The 26,304-nt window shown below is 38.1% G+C and overlaps 7 protein-coding genes and 1 long non-coding RNA gene across 14 annotated transcripts in view; 3 read left to right on the forward strand and 5 right to left on the reverse strand.

Moving 5' to 3' along the window:
• Positions 1-2,198: 2,198 nt before the first annotated feature.
• Positions 2,199-5,165, reverse strand: LOC140761177 (uncharacterized). Its single transcript, XR_012104547.1, has 3 exons — positions 4,787-5,165; positions 3,077-3,390; positions 2,199-2,720 (listed from the first exon to the last, which is right to left on the reverse strand). It is a non-coding gene; the product is annotated as an uncharacterized lncRNA (long non-coding RNA).
• Positions 5,166-5,548: 383 nt separating this feature from the next.
• LOC140761489 (early nodulin-like protein 9) lies at positions 5,549-6,561 on the reverse strand. Its single transcript, XM_073098840.1, has 2 exons — positions 6,328-6,561; positions 5,549-6,214 (listed from the first exon to the last, which is right to left on the reverse strand). The coding sequence occupies exons 1-2, from the start codon at positions 6,503-6,505 to the stop codon at positions 5,712-5,714; spliced, it is 681 nt and encodes a 226-aa protein (XP_072954941.1). The 5' UTR covers positions 6,506-6,561; the 3' UTR covers positions 5,549-5,711.
• A 664-nt stretch (positions 6,562-7,225) lies between these two features.
• LOC140761610 (CRIB domain-containing protein RIC10-like) lies at positions 7,226-9,995 on the reverse strand. Of its 4 annotated transcripts, none has more exons than XM_073099022.1 (5): positions 9,956-9,995; positions 9,124-9,238; positions 8,931-9,025; positions 8,701-8,785; positions 7,226-7,581 (listed from the first exon to the last, which is right to left on the reverse strand). In XM_073099022.1, the coding sequence occupies exons 2-5, from the start codon at positions 9,179-9,181 to the stop codon at positions 7,352-7,354; spliced, it is 468 nt and encodes a 155-aa protein (XP_072955123.1). In that variant the 5' UTR covers positions 9,182-9,238; positions 9,956-9,995; the 3' UTR covers positions 7,226-7,351. The 4 variants fall into 4 exon arrangements, with proteins under 4 accessions (XP_072955123.1, XP_072955124.1, XP_072955121.1 ...); XM_073099023.1 differs by lacking the exon at positions 9,956-9,995 and adding an exon at positions 9,357-9,477 and having other exon boundaries at positions 7,226-7,536; XM_073099020.1 differs by lacking the exon at positions 9,956-9,995 and adding an exon at positions 9,357-9,477.
• Positions 9,996-11,651: 1,656 nt separating this feature from the next.
• On the reverse strand, positions 11,652-15,221 carry LOC140761554 (APO protein 4, mitochondrial). Of its 2 annotated transcripts, none has more exons than XM_073098931.1 (3): positions 14,987-15,221; positions 13,003-13,261; positions 11,652-12,717 (listed from the first exon to the last, which is right to left on the reverse strand). In XM_073098931.1, exons 2-3 carry the CDS (start codon positions 13,254-13,256, stop codon positions 11,985-11,987), a joined length of 987 nt encoding a protein of 328 aa, XP_072955032.1. In that variant the 5' UTR covers positions 13,257-13,261; positions 14,987-15,221; the 3' UTR covers positions 11,652-11,984. The 2 variants fall into 2 exon arrangements, with proteins under 2 accessions (XP_072955032.1, XP_072955031.1); XM_073098930.1 differs by having other exon boundaries at positions 11,653-12,717; positions 13,003-13,256; positions 14,987-15,219.
• A 90-nt stretch (positions 15,222-15,311) lies between these two features.
• On the forward strand, positions 15,312-18,704 carry LOC140761553 (pentatricopeptide repeat-containing protein At3g20730). The gene is made up of 4 exons (XM_073098929.1): positions 15,312-16,262; positions 16,617-17,935; positions 18,023-18,116; positions 18,292-18,704. The coding sequence occupies exons 1-2, from the start codon at positions 15,524-15,526 to the stop codon at positions 17,669-17,671; spliced, it is 1,794 nt and encodes a 597-aa protein (XP_072955030.1). The 5' UTR covers positions 15,312-15,523; the 3' UTR covers positions 17,672-17,935; positions 18,023-18,116; positions 18,292-18,704.
• A 105-nt stretch (positions 18,705-18,809) lies between these two features.
• On the reverse strand, positions 18,810-19,642 carry LOC140761325 (polyubiquitin-like). The gene has a single exon (XM_073098602.1). The coding sequence runs from the start codon at positions 19,640-19,642 to the stop codon at positions 18,866-18,868; it is 777 nt and encodes a 258-aa protein (XP_072954703.1). The 3' UTR covers positions 18,810-18,865.
• A 3,234-nt stretch (positions 19,643-22,876) lies between these two features.
• LOC140761789 (peroxidase 3-like) lies at positions 22,877-24,436 on the forward strand. Its single transcript, XM_073099285.1, has 4 exons — positions 22,877-23,175; positions 23,288-23,479; positions 23,562-23,724; positions 23,826-24,436. Exons 1-4 carry the CDS (start codon positions 22,963-22,965, stop codon positions 24,239-24,241), a joined length of 984 nt encoding a protein of 327 aa, XP_072955386.1. The 5' UTR covers positions 22,877-22,962; the 3' UTR covers positions 24,242-24,436.
• Positions 24,437-25,823: 1,387 nt separating this feature from the next.
• Positions 25,824-26,304, forward strand: part of LOC140761744 (uncharacterized vacuolar membrane protein YML018C) — a 3,989-nt gene continuing 3,508 nt past the window's right edge. For all 3 annotated transcript variants that reach the window (XM_073099206.1, XM_073099205.1, XM_073099204.1), the window contains exon 1: positions 25,824-26,086. The gene's annotated coding sequence lies outside the window, so the exon portion shown is untranslated. The remainder of the gene's footprint in view (positions 26,087-26,304) is intronic.

Here is a 26,304-nt window from a genome sequence, read left to right on the forward strand (position 1 = left end):
GGCAATCTTGCAGACAGGAAGGTCCAAGGGACCTTTCATCGATCTTAAATACAACCACTTGAATGTGATACTTATAGTTCAAAGCTACAACTTGTTCTAACTTGCATAACAATTCTAAAGGTTGACTTGAGCCTAATTCTTAGCTAGTGAGAGAGACCTGGCCCTTTCCCAATCTCTCAGGCATCATGGAAAGCTTAATTCCCATTAATTCATGGACAGATTCAAGTCCAAGTAGCCTCTTAAGGTCCTACCATTGCACACTGTTTTCCCTTAAGACAAGGACATGGCATTGCAATATATAAACCTTCCCATTTGGCCCTCATGCAACCATGCGGTTTTCCTAAACACAAGGGTTTTTATATAACTCCTTCATTTGAGTAAACAGTATATATCTTGAATTTGTTATTAGGATAATTCTAAAACTCTCTCTCTCTTTCTCTCATCTGGTGATTTCTGGAGAACTGAGCATGTAACTTTTTTTCTTTTTCCTTTTTCTTTTTTGGTTTATATGGAGTGCATATATATATATATATATATATATATATATATATATATATATATATATATATATATATATATATATATATATATATATATAGCTTACTGTCGTTACATGAGAAGATGACTAGGTTTATCAATAATGGGAGCTTGATAATGACATGAAGGCTGAATTCATGCACAACTCTCCTTAAATTATTGTGTGGGTTGATGGAGAGATATGCCACTTCCATTCATGTGATATAAACCTTTTTCCTCCAAATAAATATGGCCTTCAACATCAATGTAGGTTGCAGTTATTACAGTGTGCCCTAGAGAAAACAAAGAGATGGAAGAATTCAGAATGTGCCCATCTCTCATTCCTAGCTTTTTGGGTCTCACACCAACTCCCTTACAATTTAATACCTTGCTTCATCTCACCATGCATGCACCTCTGAATTAAAAGCTAGCTAGCTTGTTAAGGCTAAGTTCTACTACTCTTCCTTCTTTTGGAAATTAAAAGATAAAATAAGGAGGAATGTCCAAAGTATCTCTTTTGATTAATGCTTTAACTAACTAACGCATGCATATATTTATGATGGTCAATGATAGAATAGTAAAAGAGAGCTAGCCCTGGTAATTAAGGGAGGAAGACTTCCATTGAACATTGTATTTAATAATTTTTAAATGGTTGGACTCCTGTTCCTTTGGGTCCTGGCACAGAGGACTCCTCCTTTTTAGCTTTCTTCAAAATAGTCCACGATGCTTTATTAAATGCCAACATGCAACTTGAGATCATACATATATACATACACTACTCTCTTCTCCATCATTATCAAATTCCATATAAAGATTTCCTTTACTTCACACTTCCAAGTGCTTCCAACCTTTGCTTCAAGTGTTGGTAATAAAGACCAGACATATTTTTATAAGAAAGTGAGTTTATATTGAGAATATTCTCCGTAACTATCTCTTATAATTATTTAGCAACAAATACGAGGGGTATGTGAGATACAATTATATATATATATATATATAGACCCAAAATTGACGCCTTTTTAGTATAAGACAACCAGATCCAGAAGACAACAGAGACAATTTTAATCCTCTTCTAGTTTTGTTACATCTTGCAAAAGATTCATTCAAATATTGTAAGCTAAAATTGTTTCTTAGAAAATATTATCCATGCAAGAATTGCGGACTCGAAGATATTGACCGATGAAAGAATAAATCTTGATCAGTTGATGAAATAAAGGGCCGGATAAAAGTCAATGCCTTAGAGAGACAGCAACAGGGTGTTTAATTTTGGAATCAGTGAGATATCCTCGACAAGGAAAGCTCAGAATCCTATTTTTCTTTCTCTTTTTACATGAATGAATCCTATCAAAGAGGTAGAAGTAGCTTAGGAAAGAAGAATAATTGGAACAGTTCGAGGCTTAAAATACTCCACGAGGTCTAAAAGAGAAGTATGGCGTGAAATGGAACAAGTGTGAATAGTTTCCTGGATTTGTACGTATCCATTTGTATGATTGAGTTACGTATGCTCACTTTGTTAGGTATAATATTCTTGTTTCCTGTTGTTTTCATTAAGAAAGTTCTTATCAGTGAATTTATTATTCGGAATATACCCAGGATATCTGCCATCGAAATTATTATTATTATTATTAAAAAAAGCCCAAGTAAAGTGAACACATAAAGAAATAATAAAAATTTCACTCCAGCAGAGCAACACATTTTTATCTTAAGAAGAGTGATAAAAATATACTTCAACTCATACGTTTACACTTTACTGTCTGAAATAAATTACCACGGACTAATTATATGGCTCAACATATAATGTAACAGGTTATCTGATTTGTTTGTGGGTTAATCTCGGTGGGAGACTGGCACTTTTTAAATTTCAATCAAACTCTATAGCCTTTTTGTCCAAAGAAAAAAGTTAAGTATATGGTTCATGGATGGTATCTCCTGCCCCCAAATGAGCTCGAAGGCGAAGTTGGAGAGTCAAAAAGAAATGGAGATAGATAGTATATAGATGTGAAATAACTTGCGCATTTATGGAAGGAGGGTGCTTGTATGAAAGCATGAACTGTGCACCATTTCCCCATGGAGAGAGTGAGGTCAATTGGTTCTGGAGTAGTAACAGTGCCAAATACCCAGCCTCGGGAAAGAGGTCAGCTGCTTCATAGTGTTGGACCATTTGACACCATGGTCCCTCAAGACCTTGTGCAGCATTTAATGACCTGCAAGACAAATTAAGAGTGTAAGCGTGTCAATATCCTTAACCAAGTAACAACTTTTTATGAATAATTTAACCATTTAAGGGTTGCTTTGTTTTATGTGCTTAAGATGCAGCATCTTAAACGAGAAACCAACGTAAACACAAGTCTTCTATACATTTAAAGTTGAAACAATATGTTTTGACATCCATTTAATTAAAATGGATGTTGAGATGCTGTATATGAGCCCTATCTTAGTTCTTGGAAAAATATATTTCATAAGATTCATAGGCCAAAACTAATTGTTCTAAATACATGAAGCCAAACAACCCTAAATTGTATTTCTCGGTGCGTCAGAAATAATTTTCTGCATTCAGTACCTCATTTTGGTTTCCAGAAGACAGTCCACCCAAAGGTACATGAAAATATAACCAGGAAACAAAAGATACTTAAACATTTGGTTTCTAGCCTTAAGAAGAATATTATGAGCAAAGTTAGCTTTAAGAGAAAAATATTATCGAGAGCATCACCCGGGACAGCGCGTAAGAAAGAAAAATGAAGCACACAGTGGATCCCAAGTAGTTGGAACAGAGTGCTTAGCTGGTATTTCTTTTGTTCTTGTTGTCCCCATTGTTGCTGTTGTCTGTAATCTTTCCAAAGCCTATTACTTTGATAGAGTACCTTGTCTTCATAACTAGAACAGAAAAGAAAATATCATTACACTTCAAATAGACCATCTATTTGCCAATTGAATAGAGGAATATAACTTGAAGAAAATTTCAGTACTTATAAATGTAAATCAGATACTGAGCCCATTTAAGTGTTCAGTACCTCAGCGCCCAAATTAATTGGTCGGGCCCATGAAGTGCCTGGACCCAATCATGCAAGAATCTTGCCAGCAGGGATGAATGAATGGCATGCAGATCACCCAGCAAAGCAACCACCAAGTTGTTTTACTGTAGTAATACCCACTGACATCATGTGTCTTACTGTAGTATTATTAGTACGTATCTCATCTATGTATTCAATATAATGGCTTTAATGCAATTACAGAAGTAGAGCCCCCTCTCTTCAGTAATTTCTTGTAACCAATACACAAATATCATTGAGAGGATATCTTCTACTCTAATGTTTAACTGCAAGAATACAAGGTAATACAAACAAAATGGCATCATGGATAGGCATCACTTAATATTTATATAAAAAGTAAAAGTTCACAGATTTGTCAAGATTGCAGAAGGTGATAATGCATATCAATGATTCTTGCCTTCTCAATAAAGAGATCTAACAACAGGGCAGAAATCCAAGTTAACCAGGAAAAAATACTTAATGAAGCCTCCTCAACTAGAAAAGAGTCCATGGAAATGATACATAGCAGGAAAAAAAATGAGAAACTACATATCATGCCAAATGACTTGTGGCTAACATGAGCTATTTTCAAAATCATAACATACTTTCTTCAATTTATGCAACCAATTTATCTCTAATGCTGCAACTAATATTGCAGCTTACACTATCAACAGTTAACCTTTTATTACTTCAGATTGCTTCTCAACAGTTATAGGTATGGCGTGACTGAAGATGGTAAAAGAGTAGGGATCATCTTAATCATGAGACTGGAAATGCATACAGGTGCTAATTAGCCCTTGATGATACTATGCTGATAATATTGATTCATCTAAACAAGGTGAAGTATGGATATCACAATCTATTAATATCCTACACAAAATAAAGTATGCAGACAAAGATTAAAGAATTCTTCCCCTGCAATCTTGTTACTTGCTAGAAAGTTTTCTAACTTCTACAAGATCTATTCAACAAGGAATCTGATAATGGTATGACACATCCACTTGATAAGCGTTCAGACAAGATACAATAATTACTAATACAAGTTAGATTCTTCTCCTTCAACAAAGATTAAAGGCCTTCATTAATAATCTTTGGCAATAACTCTACTTTATCATTCAAGTGACATCATCGAAAATGTTACGATAAAATGCTGCTAATCGTGAAAGAACAATTTTGCACCGAGGTATACAACTTTACAGGAAATCAACCAAAAATGAAACATATACAAGCTTTATGCTTACATCAGTGGACCATATCGACCAAGGTTGTCCTTCTCTGTGGAAGCCGAAGAAACAGTGCATCTTCAATCTATTATGAACTCCAGCAACCGGAACCCTTCGGAATCCAAAGCAACCGAGGGCTTGTACCGTTGAAAGACTCCAGCAATATAACATCATGCCCATCCCCAAAAGGATCTCTCCAGCAAAGGGGCGAGAGAATCCAGCTACCACAAAACTACAGACTAGGGTTTTCCATTAGCTCCCCTCTTCTTCCCCCAGTCGAGAGCGAAACAGATAGACAGATGAAGAAAGATAACGGGCGACGTGGCGGCGGAACTTGCTGTAGCGGCGGCGGCCTAAGAGGTCTAAGTAAGGGTTCTCATGGGCCACGACGGGCCTTGCTTTGGGCGGGAGGCTCGGTTCGACCTGATCCAATGCGGTGTCCGTGTCTAAGATGGTGAATGGTGATTCCCTAGAGTGTGGCATGCATAAATTTCCTACATCTGGAGTATTTGGCTGGGCCGCCTGGACTCGTTCGTCGGTCCACTACGGAATTTACTTTCCGTATCCAACAGATAGAGAAGGAGTTCTGGCATTACCATTTACGTGCTTCAAAATAAAATAAATAAATAAATATATATATCTTTCAATCTCATTCTCTCGTCTGTTAAAATGCGATATACTACACATTAATTAATTGATCCCTTTCCTACGTTAAAACTTAAAAACCGAAACGAAAGAATAAGCATTTATACCAATTAACCGAGCAAAGGAAAAAAAGAATACAACACAAATTAAATAACTTTTGCCATATATACTGGATCAATTCAATTCAACCTTATTCACAACGTTGGGCCTCAACCATACACATCCCAACATACACTCACATACATGATACATGCACTCTTCTCTCTCTCTCTCTCTCTCTCTCTCTCTCTCTTACAAGTTACAAAACAAGCATGACCCATCCGAGCAAAGTTCCAAGTGAGCTCATGAAGCCAACCACCTTCAAATTAGCTCCATTTGGAGTGGGAGAGCTTGGCGAGAACGGAGAGCTTTCCTCTCCAGTAGGAGCTGCTGACGGTGTGACTCCTTCAGACCCCGGCGGCGGCGGCGGCGGGGAAGAAATATTAGAAGAATCATCAACGGGGGATGGAGGAGGAGACGTCGAAGAAGAAGCCTCCGGAGCAGGAGAAGGCGGCAGGCTCGGTTGGTTAGCCACAGAATCTCGCCTGCTCCGGTCAGCCATCACAACGATCACTAATGATTCTTTCCTCAAGCAATTGGCTTCGACGCCGCTGATGAAGTAGAACGGGCCGGATCGGTCCAACGTGAACACGGTGTGCCCGTCGTCGAATATTTTTCCGACGTAGGATGAAGTGTTGCAGGTGTTGTAGGAATCTTGATCGACTTGGAGGACAGAATCTTTACCACTCGGGTAGACAAACACTGCAGTATTATTATGGAGTCTAATCAATTAATTAATGTCGTATTACTTATATAGTAGCATGGATTATATAAACTGGAATTTTTATGCAAGTAAACAATGAATCCGTACTTACACAGTGAGTCTCCAATTTTGAATCGATTCTTTTCTGCCCATTGGTTGTATGACATTGCATTAGAATGATCAGCTGGCACACCCCATCCCATTGAGCCTCCAACCTGGAACTGAGTTGCACCAGCCATTGCCAACAGCAGAGCAAGGCATAGCAGCACTAAACCAAAGGATTTTGCCATGATCACTAAGATAAAAATTGGCCCAAAATGTTTAAGTGAAGAGAAACTAGCTAGGATTTCTGAATGAGGCTTGAGAAGATGATTCCATGCTATGAGGTATTTGTAGGCATAACATGTTGCCTTTACAATCTGTATCCTTGCTGATATCTTACCAGGGAGAGCAAAGCATTTGAGCACTTTATGTTTATTTTCCAGACAAAAGGCCTGCAAAAGTGTGTGATCCTTTGCTTGGTGTTCTTGGAATATTCATACCTTGTCCATTACTTTTCATCTAGAGCAAATTTATGTTTTATATAGGAGAGATTAAGTTAAACCCACTTCCAAACTCAAAATCACAAGGGTTTACATGAAAAAACTTGCATATGTGACCATTAAGCTTCTATGGCTTTCTGCATTCATACCTGTGGAGACTTTATTCTTTGCTCTCAACTAAGGAAATTAGCCTAGTGTTGTCTTGCTGCTATCAACCAGGATATTCTCTTAAGACAATGGTCAGAGAACTTTATAAGATGGTTAGAAGAATAGGTTCTTATCTTGGTCTTCTGTTTTAGGTCGTTCTATTTGCAGAGCTTCTTCTTAAAAAAAAATCGTGCCACGCTGAAGCTTGATTGCTCTCAAATCAAACTTATCTAGCAATTAAAGTAAGACGAAAAGTTGAGGAGTTATGAATCAAACTTTATTCATTAAAGAATAAGAACCAATAGCTGAATCTTTGGAAAATATACATGTAAAAGTTATCTGACTTTTGACTTTTTTTTACATCATATTCTTGTTTTGCAACTTCAAACAATGTAAAAGGAAATCATTTGTCCTTCTAAAGAAGATGAGATTTAAAACATAACATTCTTAGACAATCCGATACTCGGTTTGCAAATCATTGGCATCTTCAACTGCAGTGGCAAATGAAGCTCTTGACCTCGATGACCTTGATGATGATGTTGGAGAAGATGCAGCCTTTGATTTTTTTCGTTTGGTCTTTTTGGGGGCTTTCGGTATGTCAGGGCGAGGAGATGCCTCTTGATAAGGGCTTTCTGAGAAAATTCCATAAGGTGATATATCTCTAGGTTGATCAAAATCTGTGAAACAAGAAAGTAAAAGTTATTCAAAACAATAAAAAACAAAGAGAATGTAAACTTAGCTTAGAATGCGTATATTGAACACTATGAAAAGTTCACACATTTGGCCTTCCAGACATCCTTACATTTCATTTTTCTTTATCAGTTCAGGAAGGTAGGTTTGAGTTCTTTCAAGAGTTTACCAAGGAATAATGTGGGCTAATATGCAATGATTGGAGACACAATCCATTTCATAATTTAATAAGGACATATCATTAACCAAAATCTAACACCCTCCCATGATAACATTAAATACTAGAGTGGACCCATCAATCTAGAATAATATATCTCAATCTTTAGCTAACTGCACAAAATAATAGATTAATGCAATCACAAATTCCGATGTGGATGGCATTAATCCAATACCCTTCTTGACCACTCAGACTAGGTCAAGAAATTCTTTTTGTTTCTTATTCTTTTGATCTTTTGGGCTGGAAGCTGTTCCCTGGGATTATTTAATTTTGACCTGTTCCTTTCTGGTCTAAGTGACACCATGCTCAAGCTGGATCTCCAAATTTTTAATTGGCCTAATTTCTTATTCAGAAAAATTTGCAGAGTTATAGTATTCATCTACTAGAAAAATAATTTGTTGTAATCCTAGATTTGCCAAGACAAATGTGGAGGCAACAAAGTGGGGTCTATTTCTTCATTAGTTTAGGTAGAATGGAAAAAATGAAGTAAAATATAGACATGCTATCTCTGAAGCATATACAAGCATTCACTCTTTTTATTGGTAATGTATTATCTATTTGCTTGAGAGTCTTAGACTAGATAAATTTCAAGGATCTTTTTGTTCAGAACGTCACAGACTAGTTAGTATATGAGCTGTAGGTAACAACAATTTTCCATTGGTGGCCACATTTATGACCAACAAAACAAAAGTGACATTTTTGGGGTTCCATGCATGACTAGTTGGAGAATTCTTTTATCAACTCTTCCTTTAGATCATATATGTTTGCAAGAAACTCACAAAAGATGCACGTAATGATATGAGGCAATTGCTAATCCATTATGACCACATGTAATCTAATAGCTTAGTTGGATATCAATTCATGGAGAGATAGATAAGAGACTAGTTACCTTGAGAAGCCCAGGATGTCTCTCTGGACTGCCCAAAATTACTGAGGGAGGATGAATATTCTGACGATGACTTGAATTCATTCATCTGTAGAGCAAAGTATGTGACTGAGAATATTTTGGTGTAATGAAATTAGCATGCATAAACCTATCTAATCCATGAAAACAATAGAAGAACTAAAGAATCATAAATCATTACACTTGAGAAAGCTATCAAGCAATGTCATGCTTACCCAACTAGGAGAACTCCCAGGGCTATCCCAGCCAATGTGTGCCACATGTCTGACATCTGTTGGGTACCCAATTTCCATCTCATGCTCCTTGTACACTGCAAGACAAAAACCAGAAAAAAAATGAGTGAAAAAGGAAAACAAATGCATCTTTAATTAGCATGAGATCTTGAGACAAACCATTTGGGAGTATTACCAAATATCTGAGAGATAAACTTGAACCCCTTCACGATCCCTTTCATCTTGGTTGCCATTGGATGATGCCTCTAATTCCACAAGGAGTGAACACAAGAGGACAATCTAATTTTGGTCTGCTATGAGAAGAAAGACCAACAAAATTTTATCAGCCATATATAAAGATGAAAAGATTTTAAGGGTTCATAATCCTTCAAGAACATAGCTTATATTGGAAAGCAATGGGAGGTATACCTCAGTGGAGTTGTCGGAAGTATCCTTAGCTGCAGAGGACAAAGATATTCAAAAGAATCCTGATCCCAACCAACAACTCCCTATCCCTATTGGCAAAAGAAACCAACTCTACCCTCAGCCATCCTCTACAACAGAGGACTTTGGAGAAGGAAAAGTAGCCTGGTTTATATATAAGAGAGAGAGAGAGAGAGAGAGAGAGAGAGAGAGAGAGAGAGAGAGAGAGAGAGAGAGAGAGGTGGCAGAAGAGGTTCTGTGAAGAAGAGGTCAGTCTATGCTATGCATTTATTTGTATGTGTACCTGTGATAAAGATGTGGCTTTACTGGGAATGCAAACAAGCCCGCTTGAGCCAAGCCGAAGACAAGGTGATCAAGCTCAGTTGTATATATGAGCTATGTGCCACAATGTCCAAATTCCAGGCTCGGCTCAATACTTGCCTAAATCTATAAAATAATAAACTTGCATATGAAAGCTGATCCTTGAGCCCGGAAAAAGAATGTCCAAAAGTAATGGGAACTTGTAAGCAATTCATTTTTACCTCGTTATGTTTCTAGAAAAGAGCTTAGTGGAGAAGAAACATTGAAGCTGGATATATAATTACCATGAAATGAGGAGGTAAGCTTGTCTGCAACAAGTTCATGAACATAGAGTGCATGGCAGAAGAGATAGACACGCATACATCATCTGCCAACTGATGAAACTATAAAAATATATCTGACATTTTGAGTTGTCATCATCATTAAGGTGGATGTCGAAGTTTTAATCTGTAGTCAATCCAGCAGGAAGATAGGAAGGTTGATGGCTCCAACTGAACATCAACACTTGGCCTTGGATACAAATGTTTATTAAGCCAGACAGTTGTTTTAGAGGGTCCAGTGCCCCTGCAATGTGAATATCTGAAGCACAAATATAAAGCTATCATCAGACAAATGCAAAACTGGATTGCCAAAAGAAAACTAATCATTAAAAATAACAGTTTTCTCCAATCATTAAGCTTAATTACATAAGTATTGATGATTAAAATTCCTCCATGGTTCACATAACTGATAAGAGCAATATGTTTCTTTTAAGAGTTAGGATGTCATTAATATTATGTAGAAATAGTTGGTGTTGCCCTGTCACTAATATTAGATATATAAAAATATTTTTGGATGCAACCCACTTGCTTATACTCTGCCTTGATATTGGTATAGTCTAGAAGTACAGCTAATCATTTCAAGAGAACACGACTGGATTAGAGAAATATAAAGATATCTGATGGTCGGAGCCACGTTTAGATAAGCTGCTGATGTGTGTTCACAAAATCTAGTCCTTTTTCTTTGCTGGCTTTTATTTAGAACAGGATAAATGACAACCTATGTACTATTTCGATTATGACATCACAACGATAGATAAAGCAAACAATATTGGTCCGTATGATAGTTTCTGGGCAGTAATAGATGCACTAGAGTTTAGCTCGATCACCTGAAGCCTTTGGTCCAAGAAGGGCAAGATGTACCAAGTTTCATCCTCGCTGAGGAAACTACTATTGTCTTGTAGGAATTACTGCTTATTTACTTCGGCTCTTCACATTTAAATTTCTGCATCACTAGCCTTTGCTATTAAATGTACAATAGAGAGGTCATTTAATTTGGACAGCCTTAGAATTTATGGTCCTTTGGGTACTTTATGTACTTCTGCTCCAGTACCGGAGTCCGGAGTCATCAGCATTGGCCTCCGCAAATGGATCTGCACCTAAAATTGGTATTGTTAGTCCCTGCATTGCTCTCGGCTGCTCATACAGTCTGACTGCTGAGAAAGAAAGACAAAATAAATCTGATCATATAAGCTGAAAAGTGTACATCAAAGCGTATCAATTCAAGAAACTGTTACCCATTAAATCCAGAAGATGAAGAAGTGATACAACCAGTGGAAAGCCTACCACTGATGAATTATTTCTGAATTCTTTCATAGTTAGCCAAATGCACTTTGCACTTCAGACTAATTAGCGTTAAATAGCTTCGTTTATGCAAATTGCATTTATATAAAACTAATGAAATCATATTGATGCCATCAGGCAGTTCTCTCAAAGAATTTCATCACACTGTCAATTGCAGGCTCACAGACTGTATGGGGTTATTCAATCTTCAGGCAAAAACTTGGAGCAATCAAGTGTAGTCTCAGATTTTAGTTTTTCCCAATAAGAAAACTTAGAAAGACAATGTTGCTGCTTCTTGTATTTCCCACCTCTATCAAAGCAATTGCACTACTGGATTTCCACCAAGGAAAGCAAAAGAACAGTGGAAATGCTTTTTCAAGAAACAAATACCAAACCAAATGCGCATGGTGACTTTAAAAAGCAGGGTACACAAATCTTTGTTAAGGATGTATAATAAGAATATAACTGTACAAAAATTAAAAAAAACAACGCAGAAGCTTTCATTGATGAGCTCTTGCCCAAGCTGTTGAGCTGATTAGGGCAAATGCCTCAAACATAAATTGTTGTCTCACTAAGCCTAAATCCCAGATTGGCTTCTTAATATCCAGAGAGTGCAATGCTTTTCAAGTCTTACACTTCAATGGTTCCGACTGACATCTGCTAAATGTATTGAATTTCATCATATCTCACACTTGTATTTTCAAGGTCAAGCTTACTGCTGTTGCAATGAGGGTGCTAAGCCATGCACCTTCATCATACAGAAGTATTTGACAGGAACTCTAGCACCTGCCTGCATGCACAGTTCCACAACAGCAGGTGCATGACCATAAAATCCTCTTCCACCATCCACAAGCACAGGTGGATCATGAGGCCGTCGATGCCAAACCACCTTTGAAGGCACTAGGTCATCCACTTCTGCCTTTTTCCACATATGAGAACCCCGCCAACCCTCAAATTTGAACACCCCACAGTTCCTTGCCTTGTGTCCAGACAGACCAATATGAACTTCCGAGCAATGTTCACAGACCTTGGCTGGATAAACCATCAATAACTTTTTCACTCCCAACCTGAGACTCTCCCAGGCCTCTAATGTCCTCTGAGCTATTGAGTGAAGCTTTTCCGGCGACAAAGCAGCTGTATCAGGACCATTGACTTCACCAGTTTCCAGTACTGGGTAGTTCCTGAGTAGAACTTCATCAGGGATTTCCACACCCGCTTGATGGCACAGCTCAACAACAGCAGGAACACGATCAAAGTCAAACCTCTGATCATGTTTTATTACATCCTGGAACATGTTTTGGAGGTGGAAGGCCTCGACTGGTACAAGGATGTCATTCACCTGGCCTTGGATCCATCTATGTTGACGGTCCTTGACGATGCGCTTGAAACCAGTGCAGGTTTTCAGCTGATGCCCCATTGCACCAATGTAAACTTCAGGACAAAACCTGGAGAATGAATGACCAATAGAAACAGTTAGAGAACAGCATCTATATCACAATCACAAACCTGGACAATTGATATCATCACCTATAATTATGACCTTGCATCTCCTCTCTATGTTGGTACGACTTTGATATCTTTATTTCAATTACATTTTTACCTAAATTATAGTGTTGTAGTTCTTACTTATGTCCAGACTTAAAGGTTAAGGTACCATCCAGATTACTTACATTTAAAATGAACAGAAAATTCAAAAAGTCAGCATGCTCTGTATACTGCATGGAACTTACTTGCACGATTTTACTGGAATAAATTTGAGCAACACAGAAACACCTTTTGTCAAAAGTTCTCTAGCCCTAAGGACATCCTCTGCCACAGGGATCATGTTCCTCACAGGATAGTCGTTTGCTCTGTTTTTTATTCTTTTCAGAATCATAGGCCGAAGCTTGTTCCAATCTATTCTTGAACTGTAATATCTCATATGTGTTACAGACCACGTCATTTCTTCCCAGAAATAATGCTGAAATTTCTGCCGGAGAGCCATCTGAGCTTGACCACAAAAATTGATGCAAAGTTAAGATTTTTGCAATATAATACTGAAGGGATAATTGGAGTCATAAGAATGTCTAAATTCACAGGGGACTTCACTATAAGAATGAGAAATGACCAAGATTGTTAAGATAATGGAGATAAGCTCAACGTGCATAATGATAAGTCAGACTCTAATTCAAGATATGCAAGCCTCACAGACAATCCAACAAACATCTTAACTGCTGTTCTCAAAGGAGACAAACTTACTTGCAAATGATGACTGTTAATGTTAAACTGGCCCTAAGAAGCTAAGATTACAGTAAACTCCCTTACATCTTGCCCTATTCCAATAAAAACATACTAATCTCTGCCAATTGGTGAAGAAGCCATAAATTATAAGCAATTGTTGCAAAACATGACAAATTTTTGAATGGCGACAATTCTCTGGAAATTCTTGGATTCCAATGGTTGGGGTATAGATGCTTTTAATAGCAACTAAGAGAAACAAAGTGCAACCAACAAAATAAAGGAACAATCTTTATCTCCGACCAAGCCTTTAGAATGGAAACATACTCAAATTCTTGGATAAACCCAAGATAGAACCATAGAGGCACACTATTTGGATAGAATTGAACTAATACTTGATAAGGTTAACAACAATGTCGCAAGTAACTCTAAATGAATCTAAGAAAAATTTAAAGAAAAGCCAAGAAAACAAACAATAGGTAGTCATCTAATTTCTTACTGTTGGTCTTCGGAGCCGGATCTGATTTGATCTACATAAACAAATGGGGATTTCCTGCAGTCGCAGAGCTCAGAGGAAAAGAAAAACGATTTTGGAATGGATGGGAGGAGAAGAGGGTTATTCCGATAGATAGGATTTTTAAGTACGATACAGGATTCCTTGTTCACCCTTTGGGGAGATATCAAGTCCAGTTCGGAATGCTTATCCAGACAAGCTTGGATGGCGTGTAGAGGTGAAATGGATTGGATAGCGCTCAATCCATATTCGGATTCATATTTTTTGCTCCAAATACGAATACAAATTAGATACGGGATCAGATTTTAACAGATTCAAACAGTCAACAGAGTCCAAGAGATACCATAAGGATTTTAACATATGCTGTGCTGAGGAACATAATTAGGAATTACTGAAATGCATGAGGATTAATCACAATGTAGAAAAGACGAGGACAATAATCAATTAAATCACAAAATCCACTTTGATTTTTCAATAGCTAGCAATTACACAGGGAGTCAAACAACAGCCAATACATCATAAGACTCAAACTAACAAAAAGACAAGCTTGCATATCATACTTTGCGATGTTTATCTAAAAAGAGCTACACAACTCAAAAGTGCATTTACTCCTCAAATTACTCCATTATGAATCCTATGCAGCTCTTAAAAATGATTTGTGTGATAAGAAGATAAATCTAGGGAGAATTGTTATGCCTATCCTTGTTATCCTGCCCTCGTGAATTCTGCAGATCCTACCACAACTTGAAATATCTGCTAATTGATTGTCTAAATAGAAAGTCTAATACTCATTTAGGTACTTCTCTATATCTTCTCCAATGATACAAAGAAATTACAATGCCTACAAGTTGCTATTAATTTGATATTATTATCACCAAAATTCTTAGGTAGCTCGTATATCAACTTAGTAGTGTCATGGTAAACACAGAGAAAGTAGCACTGTAATAGAAGATTCAAACTATAAAGCAAATCTCAAACACCACCTAGAATCAGATGCCGTAGACTGCTCCGTTCCCCTATCCAACGGACTAAACGGTTGGCTAAACGACGGCGATGTGCCAAACGGGGACAACGCCACAGGCGGCTGCGGAGCGCATGGATGGTAAGACCCGCCTCTCTGCACCGGCGAAGAAGAGGACGAGGAGGAGAAGTGGGGTTATGGAGAATGGGGTCGGATTCGGCCAAGAGGCGGCCTCCGCTGGGAGAGGACGAGTTAGGGGTGGAGACGGGTTGGATCGGATTTAATTTGCATAATACACCTTATATTTAACTTATTTTATGGATCCACTTTCACATTTTCAAATGACACCTGCCCTTTTTGCAAACTGAGAAAAAGAATAGATTTGATATAGAAATCGAATATATTATTACTTCATTGATTTTATTTATCTTAAATATAGAGAGAGATGTAAATTTGCCTCAGAAGATTCTCCGCACAGTTTTAATTCCCGTTGCTTGCTTCTAAATTCTACTCTCTTTTTTCTTTTTGTCTGTCCGGTTTACATACTCATCAATAGACAATGAACAAACTCTGGACAAAATCCATTGCTCACTTCTCTGAATTCTTCCATCAATCGAATCATGACTCGTCAATTCTGGCCTTGTGCAAGCTCGGCAGATTAAGGGAAGCTCTTCAATCCCTCCGTACCGACTCCGCTCCTTCACCCTCTTCCACTTATTCGACAATTCTTCAGCTCTGCATCGATTATGGTATGGAAGAGCACGGAAGATCTCTCCACGACCATCTTTTGGCACTTAGGTATCAGCTGGATTTGCATTTGAGTACCAAATTTGTGATCTTTTACTCCAAAGCTGGAGATGTTAGTACTGCTCGGCGAATATTTGACGAAATGCCCAGGAGGACTCTTGTGTCGTGGACCGCAATGATTTCTGGGTATTCTCAAAACGGCTACCCGGAGGAAGCACTAAAAATGTTCTCTTTAATGCATCTGTCAGGTTTCAAGGCGAACCAATTCACGTATGGGAGCATTTTGAGGGCGTGTACTGGCGTGGGTTGCATTAAGAGTGGCGACCAGATTCACGGGTGTGTGGTGAAGAGCAGATTTGCTGAAGATTTGTTTGTACAGAGTGCTCTCATGGATATGCATTTGAAATGTGGGTCATTTGAGGACGCTTGGTGCTTGTTTAGGAGGATGGAGAGGAGAGATGTAGTGTCGTGGAATTCATTGATTGGGGGTTGTGCGATACGCGGGCTTGGCAATGATGCGTTTGGCTTGTTTTGCTTGATGCTGAAAGAAGGTATGAATTTGGATCTTCTAGTTTAATGATGTTGAGATGCTTACTGTCCAATTAGTCAGAAAAAAAAAAGATAATTACTGTCCGGCTCTGATAAATATCTATCTGTAACATGTCTTCTCTTAAGATATTTGACCCGAACCTAACATAGAATTCATTGATATTACTTTCAATATTTTTCTCTTGCGGCTGGATGGAAAATTACGTTCTATAGCATCTATTTAGATTTTATTTAGGCACTATAATCCTATGCTTGAACCCTGTTCTTTGCATCACTTGCTTTCTGTCAACTCATATTTTTTCCAAACATCAAGTTCTGTTTACTTTTCTTACTTCCTGATATCACAACATAAACAGGTCCACCACCTGACCATTTCACCTTTGCAAGTATTTTGAGGGCCTGTGGTACAAGTAAAGCCCTTGTGCATGTGGATCTTGTTCTTGCTTTCATTTTGAAGTTGGGTTATGGGGCTGAATCTGTTGTAGCTGGCTCACTAATAGATGCATATGCAAAATGTAGGAGCATGCGGAATGCAAGTATGTTATATTACTCTATGCGTGAACCAGACCTGATTTCATCCACTGCATTGATCAATGGGTATTCAATGGAAAGGGACTGCAGCAAGAAAGCTATGGAACTCTTTTGTACGATAAACCGCACAAATATGAGGATAGATAATGTCATTTTATGCTCTGTACTCAACAAATGTGCCAATGTAGCTTCCTTAAACTTGGGAAGACAAATTCATGCACGCACTTTCAAGAACCAGTCTAACTATGATGTCGCAGTGGGCAATGCTCTCATTGATATGTACGGTAAGTCGGGAGAACTTCAGGATGCTCATCATGCTTTTGATGAGATGCCAAATAAAAATGTGATTTCTTGGACTTCGCTTATTACTGCCTATGGAAAGCATGGAGTTGGTGATAGTGCTGTAACACTCTTTGTGAGGATGGAGGATGATGGAGTAAAACCAAATGATGTCACATTCCTTTCTCTTCTTGCTGCATGTAGCCACTCTGGTTTAACCAATAAGGGAATGGAATACCTCAATTCTATGGTAAGCAGGTATGGAATCCATCCAAGAGCAGAGCATTATTCTTGTGTTGTTGATCTTCTTGCTCGTGGAGGTATGTTAGAAGAAGCCTACAAGTTGGTATGCAAAATGGATGTCCAAACCAATACATCACTTTGGGGTGCAATGCTTGGGGCGTGTAGAACATACGGTTATGATTCGCTAGGAAAAGTTGCTGCTGGACATCTTTTTAGTCTAGATCCTGGAAGATCTGTAAACTACATAGTCCTTGCAAATATATATGCAGCAGCAGGTTTCTGGGATGAAGCATGGAAGATTCGGACTTTGATGATCCAAAATTCTACAAAAAAAGATGCTGGATACAGCATTATCTGACAAGGCCAAGATATGGAATTTGCGGATCCAAAGATCTAGAAGAAGGATGGTGGATTCAGCAGCAGTGTTATTTGACTAGGCTAAGACATGGGTTTGACTATCCAAAAGTTACAGCAGAGAGATGCCAGATGTAGCATATCTGACTGGACAGCGATGTTGTCGGGCAAATGTGATTCCAGGGCAGGACATATCCTTTTGATGTGCACCTCCCAAATCATTGCTAAAGAACTATTACATTTCTCATCATACTGCTCTTGGATCAAGGTTTGTGGTTCTTCTGCCCCTATTATTTGTTCATGTAGCATTTTGCTGTTCTTGTACCGCCCCTTATTGAACTCCATTTCCCTTCAGAGCATAGAAGGTACCAAGATGAGACTTTAGGATCAAACAGTACTGTTTTTGCATATTGTTGCTGCTGATGCTGGATAAGTACTACACCGAAAAGGTTTGTGTGATGGCAGTAGATATAATGTGGGACTAATAATGAAAATTTTCCTTACTGAACTTCAAACTTGCTGTAAAGAATTAACTTATCTTTACAGTAGTAATCATTTATATATTTCCTTATTCTTTTACTTTACTCGTCAGTCACGTCTTTATCACAAATTGAAATGTTGCAGATACATTGTATCTTAGCCATTAAGAGGGTTCAAAAGAGTCGCCCATCAGACATAAGCATTTTATAAGCAGAACGGATCAAGAGGAGCGTACCAGCGGAATTCATGTCCTGAGGGTTTTTGCTAACTTCTGCAGCTCAGTCAGAGCAACATATTTTGCCTCTAGAGGACCAGCGAAGAGAGAAAGATATCATTCAAAACCCTCCCTATATTTTGAGATCAATATTTCAGCTCTCTTCTGTAATGGCCCCTCTGACTGCAATAGGAACAAGGCACTTTTATTAGAAGATATATTGTAAGGTCACATTATGATACCTCTCACCATCTGTAAACTTCCATTCAAGATGGATTGATGAATCCCGATGTGAAACTGCCAATTTGGCCATCTTTTAATTAGTTAAATTAAGTCACCCTGATCAAATTTGTTTTCTGTGTCATAAGATTACTTTTCTTCCTCTGCTCGATAAATTTGATGTTTTACTCCTGGTAAAACAGACGAGAGTTTAACTGCTTAATGTTAAAGACCAGAACAGGAACAAGAACTAGAAAGGAGAACATCAAAAGAGCCCTCAACGATCTATGATCCGCCAGTCACACTGCCATTGAAGATCTCGATTGTGTCACCTTGTCGCACGTCGTGCCATCTAAACGATCGATCGTCATCCATAACATTCTGTTTGTAGATGAAGAAGAATCCTTCAGTCGGCAGATCGAAATCTAGTTGCCCTTGTAATTTCTGCAACTCCTTCCTCAATTCACCCACATTATCCGATGCATTCACCTCCACTGGTATTTTCTTAGTACTGCACTTTGGCACCACCATCACCTTTAGTTTCTTGGATAAAGAAGTTGGTGTCGACACAAGTGGCCTCACAACTACACTCACTTCTATTCGTTCGCTGACTCCGTAGTCAGCTAACGTTCTATGATCCTGCATTTCAATGCTACCGTAGAAAAGAACAAGCCGGTTCACGGGAATGCCCTCCGCGTCGAAGATCCTCTCTTTCAACCGGCCCACCGTCTCCTCCGCATCTACGTCTAGCGACAAGCGCCGCTTTGATACTGAGATTAACACGACGACGTTAACCGGCGTCGACGAGTCTTCTTCTTTCACACGATGCTCGACCTCTGCCGGCTCATTGACGGCGAGATGGATGTGGGAGCCTTGAAGAATATCGTAATGCTCGGTGTTCCCGTCGTCGGACAACTCTCGTCCGTTGAAGATTAGCTTCTGGGAGGAGACCGGGTAGCCCTCGTACTTGTGGATCTTCTCCTTGATCTCATGGACTGTGTCAAAGTAGCCGATCTCTATGGTGAAGAGCCTTCCTTTGGATGTCTCAAAGGTAACGTCCATAAGTGCGTACGAGAGGGAGAAGAAGGGCTGTTTTAAGAAATCTCATTCATGTAGTAGTAACGTGCTGAAGGAGTGGCTTGCGTAAAAGAATCCAAAAGAAGAGTGGCATGCAATGCATAGCCAGGTGTTTGTTTGTTGTTTGGATAGACTTCGTAACGTAAATATTCCACTTTTAACTCCCTCTCAGTAGCCATCTGAAACTGCCTCTCCAGCTTTGAGCCTTTGACCGGGCACAGTTTCTCGACCCGAAGCTGCGTCAGAGAAGTAGCCTTGATATCGGCAAACCTTTACATATCCAGTGCCGAATTCATTTAGCGGCGATGCCAATTGGAGGACCCAACGACTTGGGCAATTTTGCACGTTTCCCTCTGGCATTTGGATAATGAGAGGACTTATGTGTAAATTTCCCGGTCCAATAACTCTACAGCTGCTATTCCTCATTCATATTAGTCTTCTTCTTGACTTCTACTATAGATTCTTTGCGTGCAGTTGTTTGCTTACTAAAATCCCAATCAATTGTTTTCAAGAAATTTTAAGAAAAAGAAACGAGGATTATATATATATATATATATATAGATGTTACAAAATAGCAAGAAGATATGAGATTATAAAGTCGTAGAAATAGATTATAAGATCTATGGTCCGAATGGAGCGACAAGGGAGGAGTTTTGTCCCCTAATATATGTTATCGTTAGTACATTATGAAGGTGTGGAGAATGAAAAGGATAGATAGCAACATGGCAACCTACTCAGAAAGACAGACATCACGCAAGGGTCATGAGATGGGCATTTAACTTTACTTTTCTTATCACTGCCATCTCAATCTAACTAATTATTATCAATATCAAGATTCTCCATCTAGTAGTTGCAGTCAATCAATTATTTACGCACACACACACGAGAAAGTTCAACTTAGGACTTCGGTGAGTTTTTCTGAGTCACGTCAAATTTGATTTTCGTATGTACTTACACATTGGTAAGAAGACATAATTAACATCTTAATACTACAACCATCACCTAATTTTTTTGCTTCAAATCTCGTCACAGAAATAATGCTAAAGAGACAAAAGTAGCTGACCCTGGAACATCCTACTCGTGATACTGCCTGTCCCAAGTGACAGAGGATTAGGAAGGTGCAATCTAAATGGGTCCTCTTAACTCCTAACTAATAGATTTAGTTACATCTAACTCTTTAAACCATTGTTCTACTTCTAGTGTATAAACAGCCTGTGAGTCAATCCTGCAGTGTCTGAATCCCAAATTAGGTAGCTAATCACTGCCTCAAACACATCACTCATGGTCTTATTCTATGCAATATAATTTGGTGAATACCTCAGCAACTCCACCAGTAGTAATTTAGCCGTCGAAATATTCAATAATTACCCTCAATTTCAGAGCAGCTGGGTGTCACAGGCACCTAGAAAGTGAGAACCACTTTAGAGGTTTAACTATTTTGTACAAATTGAAAGGCAGAGTGAGCGAAGCACTTTTGTCTGGTTAGTTTGGCCTTGGCATATCATCTGCAGTAATCTTCCCATTGCCTTTTAATAATATTGGTGGCTCCTATGATAAAGTTCAACTCCTCTCTCATTGGCTTCCTCCAGTTGCAATGTACAAAGGCTTGAAGAAAATTGATATCCTACCTGTCAGAATTGACCATTCTCTTTACTTTAGAAGGACCAGGGGCAATTTTCTTAACATGGCAATAATACCCCTTGCAACACAAAAAAGAAAAAAAAAAGTTGCCTGGGATTCTGATAGGAAGTAGACAGACATAAGGAAAGAATATACCCCACAAAAAAAAAAAAAAAAAAAAAAAAGCTTGAAAGTAGAAATAATCTCTTTATCTTGTATCCCATTCATATGTCATTGTTTTGCTCTGTTAACAACTTATTATCACTATGCGGGTTGAGGAAATTTGGTAGAAGTACAATGCTGGGTGCTAACAAAGATATCCTTTTTGGTCTTTTTACTTTGAGAAAGGGCTCTAATTTTGTATGGAGTTCTACTACTATCTTAAGCATAGATGAGAATCATAAGATTATATAATAAAGAAGTTAGCTGTCGGTGAGTGTGACATAATTTAATTAAAAATAGAACAAAGTACTAAGACCACTGTCTATTCTACCTAATATGCTTTGTATATATTTTTCAAAATCTCTTATTTATATGTATTTTTCTTAAATCTAACTAACCATTAAAATTTCATCAAATTGGCTATAAAATATCTTTACTCTTGTTATGTATGAGTAGATTGCTAAATTACTAAGATTTTAACCTATAAATGTTCCCCCCCCCCCCCCCCCCCCACCCCAAAATAATAATAATAATATAATACATGTAAAGGGTGCTTAAGATATTATACTGCATCTTGCTGGTTTCAATGTGAGAGCAGAGGAGAAACGTGCATCCATTGCTCTCTTGTTCTTTCGTGCATTACTTAGCTAGCCTGAGATTCTCAAATTTAACCCTAGCAAACCATGTGCTACAGAGCAGCCCGCCATCTCAATTATTAGTTTATTACGCAATACGAGCTCTGTTTTAGTCTTATTTATATCCAACTTCCCTGGGACCTGTCGGATTAACTTTCAAATTAGTGTGGTAACAAGAAAAAATTACTCGAGTTTTTAAGCAGTTAGCCGATCGTGTTGTATTGATGCCCTTCGTTCGTTCTTTTTATCAACTCTAAAAAGATGACCATGTATGGATCCTTGTGCTTTCCTACATGCATGTGGCCAAGTAGTACGTGTCCATTATTGGAAGGGAGAAACATATCGACAAGAACAACAAATTACTTAGAGCCAGCTGGAATTGGGAAAGCATTATTCTCTAGTGACTCAAGTGATGGCCATGGAGTTGTAGGGATGCTAGCAGTCCTCACAGACACAAAGATGAGTAGAGAGAGAGAGAGAGAGAGAGCTGGTGAGATAATGATAAGATTTGATATCTTTATGTAGCAAGGAGAACCCCACATCAAAAGATTGGTTCCAAAGACTTCCATTAATATGTCTACTTGAGAGCTGGAATAGCTAACCTCAATAATTATTACCATGGTCTGTTACCTAATGCATAAATTTATGGGTAGATGCTCCATCACATAGCTGTCCATTTCATCGGTAAACTGGGCTCTCAGATAGGTGGTCAAGGGAAAAAGTTCAGAGAGAAGGGTCATAAGTTACATGCTTGATAGGTACTTGGGGCTCTCAAAAGGATATATAAATAAAGAGGAGGGGAAAGAGGAAGAGTAAGAGAGAGAGAAAGAGAAAGAAGGGTGGGAGTCTTTTCTTTATGAGGTTTGTGGTTTGAAGCTTTAATTAGGAATGATGAGGAGGGTGAGCACTGTGGTTTTGATGATATGTGTTGCATTGTGTCTCTTGGGTTGTGTGCAAGCAAATCTCAAACTGGGTTTCTATGAAGAGAGCTGTCCAAAAGCAGAGAAACTCATCGCAGGCTTTGTCAAGGAGCATATCCCCAATGCACCAACCTTGGCTGCTGCATTCCTTAGAATGCACTTCCATGATTGTTTTGTGAGGGTAATGCATGTCTATATACATAATATACATATATTTATTATTTTTGCTTCTAAATGTGACTAGTCCTCTGCTTTGTTCCAAATTGAGTAGATTTGTGTCATTGTAATTCCAGGGCTGTGATGGTTCTGTCCTCATTAATTCCACGAGTAACAACGAGTCTGAGAAGGAAGCTGTTCCGAATCAGACGCTTCGCGGATTCGACCTCATAGACAAGTTGAAGAGTTTGTTGGAAGAGGAATGCCCAGGAGTAGTTTCATGTGCAGATATCCTTGCATTAGTTGCAAGAGATGCAGTTGGCGTCATCGTAAGCAATTCAAACTTCAATTTTTACAACAAGAAATTAGGCCGAATGAATTCTTTATATCCTTTACTCCAATTGATCTTAGGGAGGACCCTTCTGGAGCGTGCCGACCGGGCGCAGAGACGGCGTGATATCGAAAAAATCAGAAGCTTCGAAGCAGATTCCAGCGCCGCAATTCAATTTCAGCGCGCTTCAGAAATCTTTTGCCAGCAAAGGGCTCAATGTAGCAGATCTAATTTGGTTGTCTGGTAAGATATCAAGATTATTCTTCGACTGATGAAGTTCTGTATAACCTCTGTTTTTTTTTTCTTTTTTTTTTTGAATAATTCTTTGATGCATATCTCTGCAGGGGCTCACACAATTGGGGTTGCTCACTGCAACTTCTTCTCCTCCCGCCTATACAATTTCACCGGAAAAGGTGACCAGGACCCATCGTTGGACAGCGAATACGCCGCAAACTTGAAGATGAACAAATGCAAGACCTTGACAGACAACACGACGCTCGTCGAAATGGACCCGGGGAGCTTCAGGACTTTCGACCTGGACTATTACAGGAATCTTGTCAAGAGGAGAGGACTGTTCAGTTCCGACGCCGCCCTCATTACCAACCCCGCCGCTAAGTCTGCCATTATCAACATATTAAACGGACCTCCTGCCACCTTCTTTCAGGTCTTTGCTCAGTCCATGCAGAAGATGGGGGCGATTGAGGTGAAGACTGGATCCATGGGAGAGATAAGAAAGAAGTGTGCAGTTATAAATAGCTAATGATTATCATCATTAAGTCCTTTACAAGGTTGCATACGGTAACTGTCCTCTTTTGTTGGTGATTTTGGCGTTCAGATATATATGGTTGAATAATGAATTCAATCTTCACGTTGGTTTAATTTATGCATGTATGTAGTGTTGGTGTTGTCAAAATTTGTGTATCAGAACTCAATAAGATGTTATCTTTTTTTTTCTTTTCTTGTTGTTGTTGTTGTTGTTGTTGTTGTTATTATTATTATTCCAGTGAATAAATGGATGTACCCTTTTACCTGAAAAAAGATCTTATACCTACTTGTAATTCTCAAGCTCCATAATTGCCTTTAATTCCACGTACAAAAGTATCATCTCAGTGATAGTTAGCATTCAAGATTCATGGTTTAATTAGATGGAGGGATGTATATATATATATACAGACACACAGACACGAGATAGATAGAAAAGATTAGAACCATAACATTTTTAAAATCGTACATGTGTTTCACAAGGTGACCGACCACCATAAGAATATTCCAACATATAAGGATTATAAATCCCAAGTTGCAACTATAGATCACGAATTCGGCAACGTTATGTGCTCGTCGCCGAACTTACTTTAGACTGAGCCGCCTGCTTTTTCGCAGTTAGCAGTCACAAACAAAGTAGTTTAGGTGTTAGTTTGGTTGGTGCATATATCTATATATAAGAAATACTTATTTATAAGTTAGGATTTTTTAAATATATTTTATAATTAAATACCCACTTATTTATATTTTAGTTAAATCTTGTATTAGATAAGTCACATGATAAGTTCTCTACAAAAATTTATCATAAGTAAAATATGTGATAAAATTATACACATTTAACCAAGATTTTTAGTATAATAAATATACTTATTCATAGTTAGTAATCAAATGTAAATTCTTACATAAACTTATTCAAAATAATAATTATATTTTATAACTAAACAACAAAATATAAATGTACCTAATTTATATTTAAGAGATATATATATATATATATATAAAATTATACTTGAAATTTTGACATACGAATCGAACGAGGCTTTAGAAACTGTATATATTACACTAAAACTGACTCTTTAGGTGCATGTTGATCGAGTTTAGTGAAAACGATAATTACAATGGGGCTGACTTTCTCCTAAACTCATTTCCTTGTATAGTTCGTCTCCAAAAATTAAAGTGCTATTAAATTCATATAGATTTTTCATAATTTATTTAAGAGTCTGAACGCTATAGGCAAAGTTGTTTTTTTGTTTATACAAAGACAATAAGACTCCTCTAAATTTTTTTTAGCAACATACAAAACATTATACAAAAAAATTTCGTCTAAGTTTTATGTGGTTGTGACCCAATAGTGGTGAAGCTGAAAAGCCATCGACATTCAAATAATTTGATTGAAGTTGCCTTTAAACTTGTGACCTCCTAATTAACGCAAGTTGGGAGGTAATCGACGCCGATTTCTTTGAAAATTGAACGAATCGGGGCAGAATTCGGATTCCGGTCAGATACTTCTCTGATTCGCTGCAATTATATAACAGCATTGGTATAAATATTTCGATCAGAACCGTCCGTATAAATAAAAACTGTTCTAATTTGTTCAGGAGCTCTTTACGAAACAGCACATCCGATCCATGATCCATCCTTGTACTTGGAGGGCAAACAATGAGCAGAAAATAAATCTCATCTTTGTTTTTTCTAATCTGCCGATTGCTACCTACCCCTCGATTTCGATATTCCATAAGAATTTTTTTCAGGATTGGTTTGATGATGGCGAAATCACGATTCGTATTTGGGTTTTCCTTGGATGCTTGATTGAAACTGCGGTGCGATAGAAAACCTATCTCAGGTTTGGCTCCTTTCTCACAGTTACCTTGCAATTGTTGATACTTTAATCGTTGTTTTCTCCAATTCACCCTTGGGATATAGTCTTGAAGTAACCATGTCTTTGGGAAGAACTTTTGTAGGAAAGGAGTTTTATTTTTTCAAAAAAATTGAAACTAAAGTTTTGGTTTTGCTGTTGTTCTTGTTAGTGAATGCAATTGTGCAGATCTGAATCCTTTTTTA

Source organism: Typha angustifolia, chromosome 6 (genome assembly GCF_048772165.1).
Source record: "Typha angustifolia cultivar Huaian chromosome 6, ASM4877216v1, whole genome shotgun sequence".
NCBI classification, from domain to species: Eukaryota; Viridiplantae; Streptophyta; class Magnoliopsida; order Poales; family Typhaceae; genus Typha; species Typha angustifolia.